Source organism: Hippocampus bargibanti, linkage group LG13, assembly GCF_051943395.1.
Source record: "Hippocampus bargibanti isolate YZ-2025 linkage group LG13, ASM5194339v1, whole genome shotgun sequence".
Lineage (NCBI taxonomy): Eukaryota > Metazoa > Chordata > Actinopteri > Syngnathiformes > Syngnathidae > Hippocampus > Hippocampus bargibanti.
Genome location: NC_142746.1, coordinates 3,200,175 through 3,213,262, shown reverse-complemented (window position 1 = coordinate 3,213,262; position 13,088 = coordinate 3,200,175). Strand labels below are relative to the sequence as shown.

The following is a 13,088-nucleotide window of genomic DNA, read 5'->3' as shown; positions in this document are numbered from 1 at the left end:
TCACTGGATCAGTGTTTCTGTGGGTGAACAGCGGCAGCCAAATGCGCCAGCGTTCACTCAACCCCGAATAACTCAAATAAATAAAACGCTAGCTAGCTAGCTATCAGATAGCTAACAGATAGCCAACTAGACTAGCTAGCTAATAGATAACTAGCTAGCTGGATATATAGCTAATAGATAGCTATCTAGCCAACATATAGCTAATAGAGTGCCAGCTAACTAGCTAGCTAATAGATATCTAATAGATAGCCAATAGATAGCCAGCTAACTAGCTAGCTAATACCCAATAGATAGCCAGCCTGATAGCTAAGAGATAGCCAGCTAACTAGTATAGCAATGGAATTAACGCATTTGCTGCCATTCCCGAATGTATTCGGGAATTGAAAAGTGTGACATGGAGCGCCATTCCAGAATCTGTTGGTTTTTTTTTTTTTCTTGCGCAGGGGTACAAGCCTGTAGGCAAAGAGTCCTAAATTTGGTCAGGTGACTGGCAGCGGCTGAGCGCGCGGTGCCGGCGGGCGTGCGCGCACCATCTTGAGCGCCTCGTGCACGCCGGCCGCCGACAGCTTGCGATTGATGTTGCGGAAGCGACAGCGCAGCAGGTTGGCGTAGGTGGCGCGCAGGTCACGGTTGAAAAAGGCGTAGATGAAGGGGTTGATGAGCGAGTTGGCGTAGCCCAGCCACAGCAGCGTGCGCTCCAGCCACAGCGGCACGCAGCCGCACGCTGCCGCCCCCCCGCACGCAAAAGGCCGCGCCGTGGATAGCAGGAAGAAAGGCAGCCAGCACACGCTGAAGGCGCCCACCACCAGGCCCAACGTGGCCGCCGCCTTCTGCTCGCGTTTAAAGATGGAACCTTGGTTCTTCCTCGTGCGCCGATGATGATGGTCATCATGGTGATGATCGTGATGCTGAAGGTCCATCTTGGGGAAAGAAAAAAAAAAACCGTGAATGATAAACAATACTGTGGTTTATTTTGTTTGGGTTCTCATAATAATAATACATTTCATTTATAAGTGCCTTGCAAAACTCTCATGGTCACTTTACAGTCACAGGATCAGTTTTTCGGTGGGTGAGCAGCGGCAGCCACATGTGCCAGCGTTCACTCAACCCGGAGGTAACTCAAATAGATAGAAAGCTAGCTAGCTAGCCAACAGATACCTAGCTAGATAGCCAGCCAGCTAGATAGTGAATAGATAGCTAGCTAGCCAGATATCTAGCTAGCTAGCCAGAGCTAATAGCTAGCAAATGATAATAATAATACATTTCATTGACAAACTCTCAAGGTCACTTTACAGTCAAAGGATCAGTTTCTGTGGGTGAGCAGCGGCAGCCACATGCGCCAGCGTTCACTCAACCCGGAGGTAACTCAAATAGATAGAAAGCTAGCTAGATAGCCAACAGATACCTAGCTAGATAGCCAGCCAGCTAGATAGTGAATAGATAGCTAGCTAGCCAGATATCTAGCTAGCTAGCCAGAGCTAATAGCTAGCAAATGATAATAATAATACATTTCATTGATCAGCGCCTTGCCAAACTCTCAAGGTCACTTTACAGTCACAGGAGCAGTTTCTGTGGGTGAGCAGCGGCAGCCACATGCACCAGCGTTCACTCAACCCGAAATAACTAAAATAGATAAAAAAAATCGAGATAGATCAAAAGCTAGCTAATAGATCCATAATAGCTATCTAGCTATCTAATAGATAACAAATAGCTAGCTAGCTTATAGATAGCAAATATATAGCTAGCTAGCCAGCTAGCTAGCTAACAGATAGCAAATAGATAGCCAGCTAGGTAGCTAGCTAGATCGCTAGCTAGAAGTCGGCTAGACTTTTATGTAATAATACATTTCATTCATAACCACCTTTCAAACCTCTCAAGGACACTTTACAGTCACAGGATATTTTTCCTGCGGGTAAGCAGCGGCAGCCACACGCGCCAGCGTTCACTCAACCTGCAGGTTTTGTGTACCGTGGAACGGATTACAGCTTCTACATGGAAAACGCGTCCTGACTTCACACATTTTTCCAGTTAAGATATTTTTTTTCCTGAGCCAATTAATTTTGTAAAAGCTACAACTGTGCTCCGTTTTAGTGCCGCTAGCCTGTCAAGGACGTTGCGACCGCTAGCCTACAGCCACCATTTTACACAGTACAGTACACGAATGGACTAATGGTGACGCAAAGCCATCGGGCAGCCATCTTGCGTTGCTATTCATTCACTAACCATGTCCAATGGCTTTCAAAGTTTGAGCTAAATTGGATTTTCCTCACCTCCTCGTCATCCTCATCCTCCTCGGTATCCTTCACGCTGGCCGAGTCGGCGGACGACGGACGATCGTCTCTCAGCGGGAAGGCGGCGACGGCGTGCTTGGCGGCGCTGATTTTGGCGGCGCGGTAGATACGCGAGTAGGTGAAGAGCATGACGGAAACGGGGATGTAGAAGGCCACGGCGGTGGAGTAGACAGTGTAACCGCGGTCCTGGCTGATCAGGCAGACGCGGCCATCGTTGACGTTCTTGGCCCACCCGAAGAGCGGCGGCAACGTGATGGACGCTGACAGCAGCCACACCCACGCGATCATCTTGGCCATGCAGCGGCCATCTTGGCGCATCGGGTACGTCAGCGGCCTGGTGATGCCAAGGTACCTGAATCACAATCAGAAACATCTTTATTGGCAAAGTATGTATGTCAAATACGCAAGGAATATGTGGTAGAACACACTGCACTAGGAAGTACTTGCAGTTTTTGTGTTTATAATAATAATAAATTTCGTTTCGAAGCGCCTTTCAAAACTCTCAAGGTCACTTTACAGTCACAGGATAAGTTTTTCTGTGGGTGAGCAGCGGCAGCCACACGCGCCAGTGTTCACTCAACCCGGAAATACCTCAAATAGACAGAAAGCTAGCTAGCTAATAGGTAGCCAATAGATAGCTAAAAGATAGACAGCCAGATAGCCAATAGATGATAATAATAATAATAATACATTGTATTTTTAAGCGCCTTTCAAAGCTCTCAAGGTCATTTTACAGTCACAGGATGAAGTTTTTTCTGTGGGTGAGCAACGGCAGCCACACACACTTTGATGATTAATTATGTTTTTTATTTTTGCTTCAATTTCAAAGCTAAGCTAATGTTCCAGCAAGCAGTCGAGTTTCGTGCCTCTATTACCCAGAGAATTGCCAACATGGATCACCAAAAGCCTTACAAAATACTCCCTCCGTGCAACATAGCCCTTAGCTATGTGGCTATTTCGCTGGCTGGCTGGCTAGATAGAGTGCTATCTATTAGCTAGCTCGCTGTATGGCTATTTATCTGGCTGGATAGCTAGCTGGCTATCTATTAGCTAGCTAGCTGTATGGCTATTTAGCTGGCTGGCTGGCTGGATAGATAGCTGGCTATGTATTAGCTATTCTTCATCAGCTTTAGGAAGCGCATCCTCTCTTGGATCTTTTTCAGGACGGAGTTGGTGTTGACATCCCATTTCATTCATGTCTTGGGAGAATGTGGTTCCCAGGATCTTGAAGGTCTCGACGGTCACGGATGGGCGTCCAATGCCTGCATGAGCATTTCGGAGGGCGGCCAAAGAAAAAAGCTAACAAGTGTCATTTACCTGTCGATGCTAATGGCGCACAAGGTGAGGATGGAGGCGGTGCAGCACATGACGTCCATGGCGACGAAAACGTTGCAGAACCAGCGTCCGAAGCGCCAGCGGCCGCCGGTCAAGTCCGTGACGCTAACGAAAGGCATGACGGCCACGGCCACGCTCAAGTCGGCGGCGGCCAAAGACACGATTAGGTAATTGGCGGGTTGCCGTAACTTCTTGACGGCGCACACGGACACCACCACCAGTAGGTTGCCCCCGATGGTGCCAAGCGTCATGAGCGTCAGAACCGAGCCGAGCAGCAGCTTGCCGGCGCGCCCATGGCTCGCCGTCATCAACGGCGAGCAGCCGCTGCCGTTGCTCGGTTCGTTCGGATCAGCGGTGGTGGAGCCCAGGCGCTCGTCGATCATCGCGCTGCTCCAGTTGCTCGCTGCCATCGCCAGCCTCCTCATTTAGGCACGCGCAGAGGTTGAGTGCGCGCAGGGACGGCGCGCGTCTCTTCCTCTGTTGCTGAGTTGCCAACGACAAATTCTCGCTTTGGAAGCGGTGTCGGGCTAAATGATCATAAAGGAAAAGTCATTTTTGAGTTAAAAACAAACAAACAAATGCTGACATTCTTCTCTTCGCGCCATTTATGTCTTATCGTGGAAGGACTTTTCTTGATATAACGCGCACGCACGTACAGTAATCCCTCATTTATTTAAACATTGCCTCTCTTCACTTCTTTTTATTTATCTAGCTATTCAGCTAGCTATCAATCTAGCTGACTAGCTAGCTATCTAGCTGGCTACTTAGCAAGCTGTTTATTTGCTATCTAATAGATATCTATTCATTAGGATCAGAGCATTGAGCAATGGTGAGTATAGTTTTGCTTTTTTTGATTGTTGCTGTGCTGATGACCATTTTATGTTTGGGAGCCTATTACTGAGCGAGTTGCTTGTTCTGTAGCCACAAAGGGACATAAGTCTTCTTGTGCCGGTCCCAAGCCCGGATAAATACAGAGGGTTGTGTCAGGAAGGGCATCCGACATAAAAGCTGGGCCAAAACAAACATGCGTATCATACCTCTGAAGATGGAGGTTACTGATTCGCTGTGGCGAACCCTTGAAGGGTAAAGCCGAAAGGAAAAGAAGAACTAATAGCTATTGTCATGATTTGGTTGTCGACCAACGGGTGGGGCTGTCGCCCCCGCCTTCACCTGCACAGGTGCTGGTCGTCCCGATCAGTGGCGGACTGCCACGTTCGGATTTGCGACCATCGTGTAGCGACGTCAGCCCTGCCTGCAGCCTCGCAGGTGCTGGTCGTTTTAATCAGTGACACTTAAAAGGACTCCCAGCACGACCCTCCGGTGTCGGTTCATTGTTTGTTGCATGCTTTGTCTGCAATCACATGCATTGTGTATGCTGTGCATGTGTTTGTTTAACCTTGGCGGACTTTTACTTTTGGTCTTCTTTTGATACTTTGTATTTTTTCGGTTCAGATGATTTTGATGTTTTACATTTTGTTCCTGCTGACCTTTATTTTAATACAATTTGTCAAACAACCTCCTGCTCCCTCCTGCCTGCTTTTTGGGATCCGCACCCGCCATCACCACCTCGCAAACCGTGACAGCTATCTATTCGCTAGCTATTAGCTGTCTATTTGCTAGCTAATAGCTATCTATTTACTAGCTATTAGCTATCTATTTGCTAGCTAGCTTGCTATCTATTTGAGTTACTTCCGGGTTCAGTTAATGCTGGCGCGTGTGGCTGCCGCTGCTCACCCACAGGAAAAACTTATCCTGTGACTGTAAAGTGACCTTGAGAGATTTGAAAGGTGCATATAAATTAAATGTATTATCATCTAGCTAGCTCGATAGCTATCTATTAGCTATCTACTACTTCGCTAGCTATCTATTAGCTATCTATGTAGCTATGTATATAGCTGTCTAAATAACTAGCCAGCTAGCTTTCTATGTAATTGAGTTATTCTGAGTTGAGTGAACGCAGGTGCATGTGGCTGCCGCTGCTCACCCACAGAAAAACGTATCATGTGACTGTAAAGTGACCTTGTGAGTTTTTAAAAGTGCTTATAAATTAAATGTATTATTATTATTATTAATATTTTTTGGGCTGCTCGATGGACTCTCAGGAGGAGGTGGGCAACAGACGGACGCCAGTTAAACTAAAGGCTATGATGGACAGCCCCTCCCACACCCTCCTGTCCACCCTAACAGCACTGGGTAGCTCCTTCATCCAGAGACTATGACACCCGCGCTGCAAGAAGGAGAGGTACCGCCGCTTGTTCCTATTGACTGCCGTCAAGCTTCTCAATTGTCAACAATCACATGTGAAAAAAAAGAAAAGAAAAACTGGAGTCTTGTACTGTAAATATGGGTTGATCCTGTTGGGGTAATTCGCTATACGAACATCATTAAACATCGCTTTCTAATCTTTGTTTACGTTTTGGACTGCCTTCCTTTACATGATGTCGCCTCAACATTATGTCACATCCTATCGCGTCGCACCCTGTCAGCCATATAAATGCTCTCCCAGTCTGTCCATCTCTCTCTGTCCCTTCATGCTTCCTCTCAGCCGACACCACAATGTCTTCAAGATTAAACTAACTTTCTGTCCAACACCTGGCTTCCTGCTGATTTAACCGTCCTCTGCCATCAACATCTGTAGAAGCAATGAACCAGGGACGAACGATCAAGATAAACCCATTAGATGCAATACAGGTACATACCTGTATATAAAAATACCTTTTCTTGATACTTGCACTATGTACAGTTTTTTTTATGAAACGGTTTTGCACATTTAGAGTGTATAGCTCAGTCTGCTGACATTTTTTTACTGTGCTAAGAATATCTTGTTTTTCTATCACAAAACCCTTCTATCACACCTGACATTTTTCTCCAGCCGTTCCAGCCTGCCTAGACACGCTTCTTCACCTCTTTTCCACACTTTCCATTGCTCTGGACAGTTGAGCCCAAGTACAGTGATACCTTGAGTTACGAACTTAATTGGTTCCCAGACAGAGTGTGTAAGGCGAAAAGTGTGTATCCCAAAAATTTATTTCCCATAGGAAACCATTAAAATGAGAATAATCCGTTCCCCTAGGTCCCCATAAAACATAATTTTCTACGTTCTAATTTTCTAAGCCTTAAAGGCCAACCGACGTCACTTTTTTGTTTCCTAACTGACATCAGAAAAACGTTTTATAGCATCTAAAATACCAAAACATGCAGTATGATATTTTTATTCAAATACAAAACACCAATAAAAATGACTTAATGTGTCCAAAATCAGAAAAAATTGAGCTGCGAATTTTCATTTTCAGAAAGTCCCGCCCCCAGTTCGTGATGTCACGCCAAGACGTCTTGCATTGCTGGAGAATCAAAACAATGGCTTCAGATTCAGAGAATATGCTTTCTTTTTACACATCCAGTTATGAATATAATTGAAATAGTTCTGAAGAGGAAAGCATAAATGTTTGCAATCAATTAAAGAATTTATTCCATGCAATTTTGAGGCAACATTGGGGGGAAATGTATCACCAAAAAAGAGGCAGAAAATGGCGACCAAGCTCAGTGTGAGGAATTAATCAGCCCGTTTCCACAGGCTGATAAATTCCTTACATGGAGCTTGGTCGCCCTCTTCTGGCTCTTTTTGGTGCAACATGACGTTTTCACACCAAACAAGTACAGAAAAATATATTGACGGGGTGGAAGAACTGCTACAATGTGTCCTTTTTTCGGTCAGGGGCGTTCCTTCAGTGACGTCACGTACGGACTCATCACCAACTCAAAAACAAGACTTCCGGAATATTCAGCGCGAGTCTTAAAACGTAAAATATAGCTATATGCGGTGGAATCTTTGTAAAATATGCTCAGTAGCAGTCATTTGAAGCCATTTTACAAATTATGGACAACTTGTCCGGAGACGTCGGTTGTCCTTTAAAGCTACACAAAATATACCTAATTTTATGTATAATAAATTAGCTATGGTATTATAATTAAAGAAATAAACTGTACTATATAATAAAGTTGTTTTATTGACCTTTGTGATGGTCGTTGATGGCTTGATGGAATGGAATGGCATTTCATCAGGATTAAACACTTGATGAGGAACGTAGCCTTCTTCTTTCACCATCTTGGGGAATGATCCATTGGAGGTGCTTTCTCTGCGATAATTGTACCTTTTTCCTCATCAATTGTGTTCTGTTTAGCTGAGTTGATAGCTTTTTGCATCAAGTGTACAGATGGCTTGTGCGGATTATTTGTGGAGCCTATTTGTGGAGTTGCGTTCTTGGCCAATCACGTGGCTTTAACCGAAGACTGGGGGCGGGGAATAGAGGACAAAACAGCAATTTTTTGTTAGGTGAACGGGCTCGTTTGCGAACGACACATCACTGATTGTGGCAGCTCCGTGTGTATCCCGAAAAATAGTTCGTATGTCAAGGTAAAATTGTAATAAATGTAATGTTTGTAAACGAAAAGTTTTTAAGCCAAGGGTTTGGTAAACCGATGTATCATTGTACTTAAAAATCATCCACCTTCTTTATCTCTTCTCCCTCTTACACTTGGATCCATCTCATACATGTGTATGAGTACAAAAATATATTTATAAGGCCAAATTTAGTGGAACGCAGTACAGGTAATGCATAAAGAAGCACAGTCAATGTCTTTGTAGTACAGTACAAAACGTTAAAGCAATGAAGTAAACAGTCCACTCTCAACATACAGTATACACAGCATAATATTTTCAAGTACACTTACACATAGATTTATTGACGTTGTAATGGTGTGCAACAGCGGCATAACGTTCAACTTCCCTCAGTTTGTCGCGTCATTTTACTTTTTCACTCACATTTTGGGTAATTTCTCGGATAAATGCTCGTTGCGGGGTCTCCATCTCAATACATTTGACTCAAATGGATTGAAAGCTCGGTAACTTCCCTCAAATGATTTGAGTGAAGTGACCGAGCTTTCGTGGCTAATTATGAAATGGCGCCACCAAGCGGTCTTTAAGAACATTGCAACACAAATTCGAGTTGTAATTTCGAATCTCGTTGGTCTTCACCCCGAATCTTATTTTCTGCCACTGTCAATGTACATTTTCATTGTTGATATTTAATCGCGTTTATTGGCGTCGCCAGTGTCGTGTTTTACTGTGAAAGTATATAATTGAACATAAAACAACACTTCCGCTGAAATGGCACGTTTTCCGGTTGGACGAAATTTGGCATCGAAAGATAGCAATGTGAATGTAATGAATATATGAGCTTTATTTGATGCTGTTCATCATGTTTATCTTTTATGTAGAAACCAATGTAACAACCAAATTACAAAAGAAATTCGAAAACGACGACGCGGCGGGCAACCAGTGGGAAAAGCACTTCCTGGTTACAGCCTTGTGACGTCACTGCTAAAGTGACTCATCCTCTGTTGCTGCTACTTGCAGGAGGGGATGCTGACCGTCGCGTTGCGCTCCCCACGCGACCAACGAGGGGCCCCCGTGTGACATCCCCCCCCCCCCGACCCCATCACCACCTCCCGTGTGACACCAACGTCAACATGGAGGACATCCTGCAGAGGCTCCACAAAGACGCGGCCGGACACAAGTACAAAAGCCTCCGCGACGCCTGCTTGCTCGCCTCCGGTGAGTCGGATACAACCGACGACGAACCCTCCCACCCATCCCCCCAAACGACCCCTATATTCGTGTGTGTGTGTGTGTGTGTGTGTGTGTGTGTGTGTGTGTGTGTGTGTGTGTGTGTGTGTGTGTGTGTGTGTGTGTGTGTGTGTGTGTAAGGGGGGGGGGGGGTCACGCGCGGCGTCCACCTGCTGCTGTTTGCTAATGGCGAAATCTAGGATTACTGGAGAGCAAATAGAAGATATTTTTGTGCCATGTACACATAAATCCTATAGAACAGGGGTGTCAAACTCATTTAACATGGTGCGCTACATATGGCCTCGGTAGATGTCAAGTGGGCCGGACCTTTAATATTATACCATACATGCTATAAATAACCAAAATATCATGTCTTTCATTAGTTTGGGTATAAAGAAGCACAAGAACATTAGGAAAATGATGACATTTAATGAACATTCCTTTTGCACAACATTTCGTTTCATGAACAAATGTGCAATTTGTCAGTCTGTGGAAACGGGGGTGGCCACAGGAGGTCGCCATTTTGTGCCTCCTTTTCGTTGAGGCATCTCCCCTCATGTTTGCAATCGATTAAATAATTTATTCCGTGCCATTATGAGTCAACATTGAGGGGAGATGTCTCAATGAAAAAGAGGCACAAAATGGCGACCTCCTGTGGCCACCTCCGTTTCCACAGGCTGATAAATTCCTTATATGGAGCTTGGACGTCCTCTCATAAATGTTTGCAATCGATGAAAGAAGTCCTTCCGTATCAATTCGAGCCATCTGGACTCCAATGTAGCGCCCAGAATATGCACAAGATGGCACACGAGCACCGTTGGAAATGGGTTGATTTGTCCGCTGGGAATTTGTGTCAACTTACACCTTCTTTATGCGTGTTACTGCAATTGGCTGCCACACGATTCACCATTGCGTTATTTATGTAGTTTTCCTTCTAATTTCGCCAACAACATGGTGTTTTCAGATGAAAAAAGTACCCAAAATGCATTGTGTGTCGCTTTCTTACTTACTCTTGACGCATGTCAAAATGCCCTTCTAAGTCACGTGATACATATGGCTAAAATTAGCCCACCGTAACATAGCAAAATGAGTAAAATACAAACGCCTTTGGAAAGTTTCTTTTCGAAGGGGAAAAGTCCCAGTGAGGAGATGGAAGAATAGCCTACGACTTCTAAGACAAAAAAGGCTGCATTTAAAGGACAACCGACGTCTCAGGGCAAGTTGTGTCCATAATTTGTAAAATGGCTTCACATGACTTCTACTGGGCGTATTTTAATAAGATTCCACCGCATATAGCTATATTTTATGTTTTAAGACTCGCGCTGAACATTCAGGAAGTCTTGTCTTTGAGTTGGTGACGAGTCCGTACGTGACGTCAGAAAAGGACCGCCTCCTCACCGTAAAAAGACGCATTGTAGCATCTTTCCATCACGTCAATGTATTTTGCTGTGTCTTACACCCAAAAGCCGCCAGCATAGGGAGGCAAACTCCATGGAAAGATAGTATCAGCCTGTGGAAACGAGCTGATTCATTCCTCACCGGACCTGGTCGCCATTTTTCTGCCTCTTCTTGGGTGAGACATTCCCTCCCACCCGTTTGCCTCAAAATGGCCCAAATAAATTCTTTAATCGATTGCAAACATGTATGCTTTGCTCATCAGGACTATTTGAATCATATTCATAACTGGATGTCTAACAAGAAAGCATATTCTCCGAATCTGAAGCCATTGTTTTGATTCACAAGCAATGCAAGACGTCTTGGCGTGACGTCACGAAACGGGGGCGAGACTTTCTGAAAATGCCCAATTCGCAGCTCAATTTTTTGCAGATTTTGAACGCTTTAAGTCATTTTTATTGGTGTTTTGCATTTGACTAAAAGTATCATACAGCATGTTTTGGGTATTTTAGATGCTATGAAACATTTTTCTGGTGTCAGTTAAAAAACAAAAAAGTGACGTCGGTTGTCATTTAACAGACAATATCAGGAGTCCTATTTAAAATTTGGATTTATTGCGACATATGATTCCCATGCACCAAGGCCACTCTGCGTAATATGCGTTGTTGGCACGATGTTACCAGGACTCTGCTAATAAACATGTATAAAAATACACAATCAATTCACGTTTATTATTATATTTAAAAGACAGAAGAAAATCGTTTCCTTGCCTGTCGTATCATTTTATTTTGTTGTATTTATCCGCCGGTCCGTGAAAATTGTCTGACATTAAACCGGTCCGTGGCGCAAAAAAGGTTGAGGACCACTGACTTAGGGCATCGTCATCAACTCGAAAACAAGACTTCCTGAATATTCAGCGCCAGTCTTAAAAGGTAAAATATAGCTATACGCGGTGGAATCTTTGTAAAATGCGCTTGGTTGAAGTCATTTGAAGTCCTTTTACAAATTATGGACACAACTTGTCCCGAGGTATCGGTTGTCCTTTAAATGTAACGGCCACTTCTTAAAAAAAACACATATTTTTCCAAAATCATTTTGTTTGTTATTTCTCTGTTAGCTTGTGTGCTTCCTCCGATTCTCTATTAGCTGGATACCTAAAATAGCTATTTATGTCATATAAAACAAAAACAGTTCATGATCACAATATTCACCCCCCCCCTCTCCCAGAAAGTCTCCAGTGCCACAATGCATCAGCCAAGCTGTCTCTCGCAGAGCTGCGGTAAGAACACTTTCTTTCACTCTTGAATGTTCCATGTGATGTCGTCAATCAGGATTTATTGATGATGATGGGTCGCCGCTGACGAAATCTACTTCAATTGCTGTCGTGATCTTCCGTGACCTCAAAGCATGTTGCAAATTCACTATAGTGTTCTTAAATGTTTTGAAAGGCTCTTACAAATAAAATTTATTATTATTATTATTATTATATTATAGCAGCTCCTATGTTTTGCTTTTCTACTTTCATTTCTTTCATAACTTTGCTGCTGTGAAATGTAAATTTCTCCACTGCGAGACTAATAAAGGCAAATCCAATCCAATCCAATCCAATTATTATTATTATTATTATTAACTCACTCACCGCCATTCACAAATTTATTCGGGAATTGAAAATATTCCCGGATTTGTTCGGGTGTTATTTTTTCATGCCATGGCTATTTTATTTTTTTTGCTATCTATTAGCTATCTGGCTGGTTCGCTAGCTATCTAGCTGGCTATCTATTAATTATGCGGCCACCTAGGTAGCTATTAGCTATTGGTGGATGCTACAGCATTTAAACATTTAGCTTGTAGTAGACGTGCACATTCCACCATGACGTCCCTGATCCACTGCTTAAAAGGACGCTTTGATTCTGCTTCATGTCACAAAGAGGGTACAGAAAATGCTGAAAAATGAATGACTCGCTGTGTCTTTGTGTTGTCATATTATTTGTTATTTTCTCATCTCATCTCATTTTCCGTACCGCTTATTCCTCATTAGGGTCGCGGGGGTTGCTGGAGCCTATCTCAGCTGTCTTCGGGCACGAGGCGGGGGACACCCTGAATTGGTTGCCAGCCAATCGCAGGGCACACAAAGACATACAACAGTCACTCTCACACTCACACCTAGGGACAATTTGGAGTGGTCAATCTGCCTGCCATGCATGTTTTTGGAGTGTGGGAGGAAACCGGACGACCCGGAGACGGGTCCGGGGAGAACATGCAAACTCCACACGGGGAGGCCGGACCGGGACGCGAACCGGCGACCTCTGCACTGTGAAGCCGGTGTGCTAACCACTCGACTACCGGGCCGCCCGTCATTTGTTATTTTGTTTTTGTTTTTTTTGTTGAGTAAACACTGGCGCGTGTGGCTGCTGCTGCTCACCCGCAGAAAAAATATCCCA

At 44.3% G+C, this 13,088-nt stretch overlaps 2 protein-coding genes and 1 long non-coding RNA gene across 5 annotated transcripts in view; 2 read left to right on the top strand and 1 right to left on the bottom strand.

The window, feature by feature from the left end:
* Window positions 1-350: 350 nt before the first annotated feature.
* LOC148889037 (5-hydroxytryptamine receptor 7-like) lies at window positions 351-5,236 on the bottom strand. The gene is made up of 3 exons (XM_089011368.1): window positions 3,609-5,236; window positions 2,271-2,643; window positions 351-920 (listed from the first exon to the last, which is right to left on the bottom strand). Exons 1-3 carry the CDS (start codon window positions 4,049-4,051, stop codon window positions 480-482), a joined length of 1,257 nt encoding a protein of 418 aa, XP_088867494.1. The 5' UTR covers window positions 4,052-5,236; the 3' UTR covers window positions 351-479.
* Window positions 2,312-3,751, top strand: LOC148889038 (uncharacterized). Its single transcript, XR_016116815.1, has 3 exons — window positions 2,312-2,405; window positions 2,490-2,639; window positions 3,455-3,751. It is a non-coding gene; the product is annotated as an uncharacterized LOC148889038 (long non-coding RNA).
* Window positions 5,237-9,081: 3,845 nt separating the features above from the next.
* Window positions 9,082-13,088, top strand: part of arfgef3 (ARFGEF family member 3) — a 39,946-nt gene continuing 35,939 nt past the window's right edge. For all 3 annotated transcript variants that reach the window (XR_016116982.1, XM_089012815.1, XM_089012816.1), the window contains exons 1-2: window positions 9,082-9,240; window positions 11,875-11,926. Coding sequence is in view for 2 of the 3 variants with exons in the window: in XM_089012815.1 (XP_088868941.1) it covers window positions 9,156-9,240; window positions 11,875-11,926 (137 nt within the window). In the remaining variant the exon portion in view is untranslated. The remainder of the gene's footprint in view (window positions 9,241-11,874; window positions 11,927-13,088) is intronic.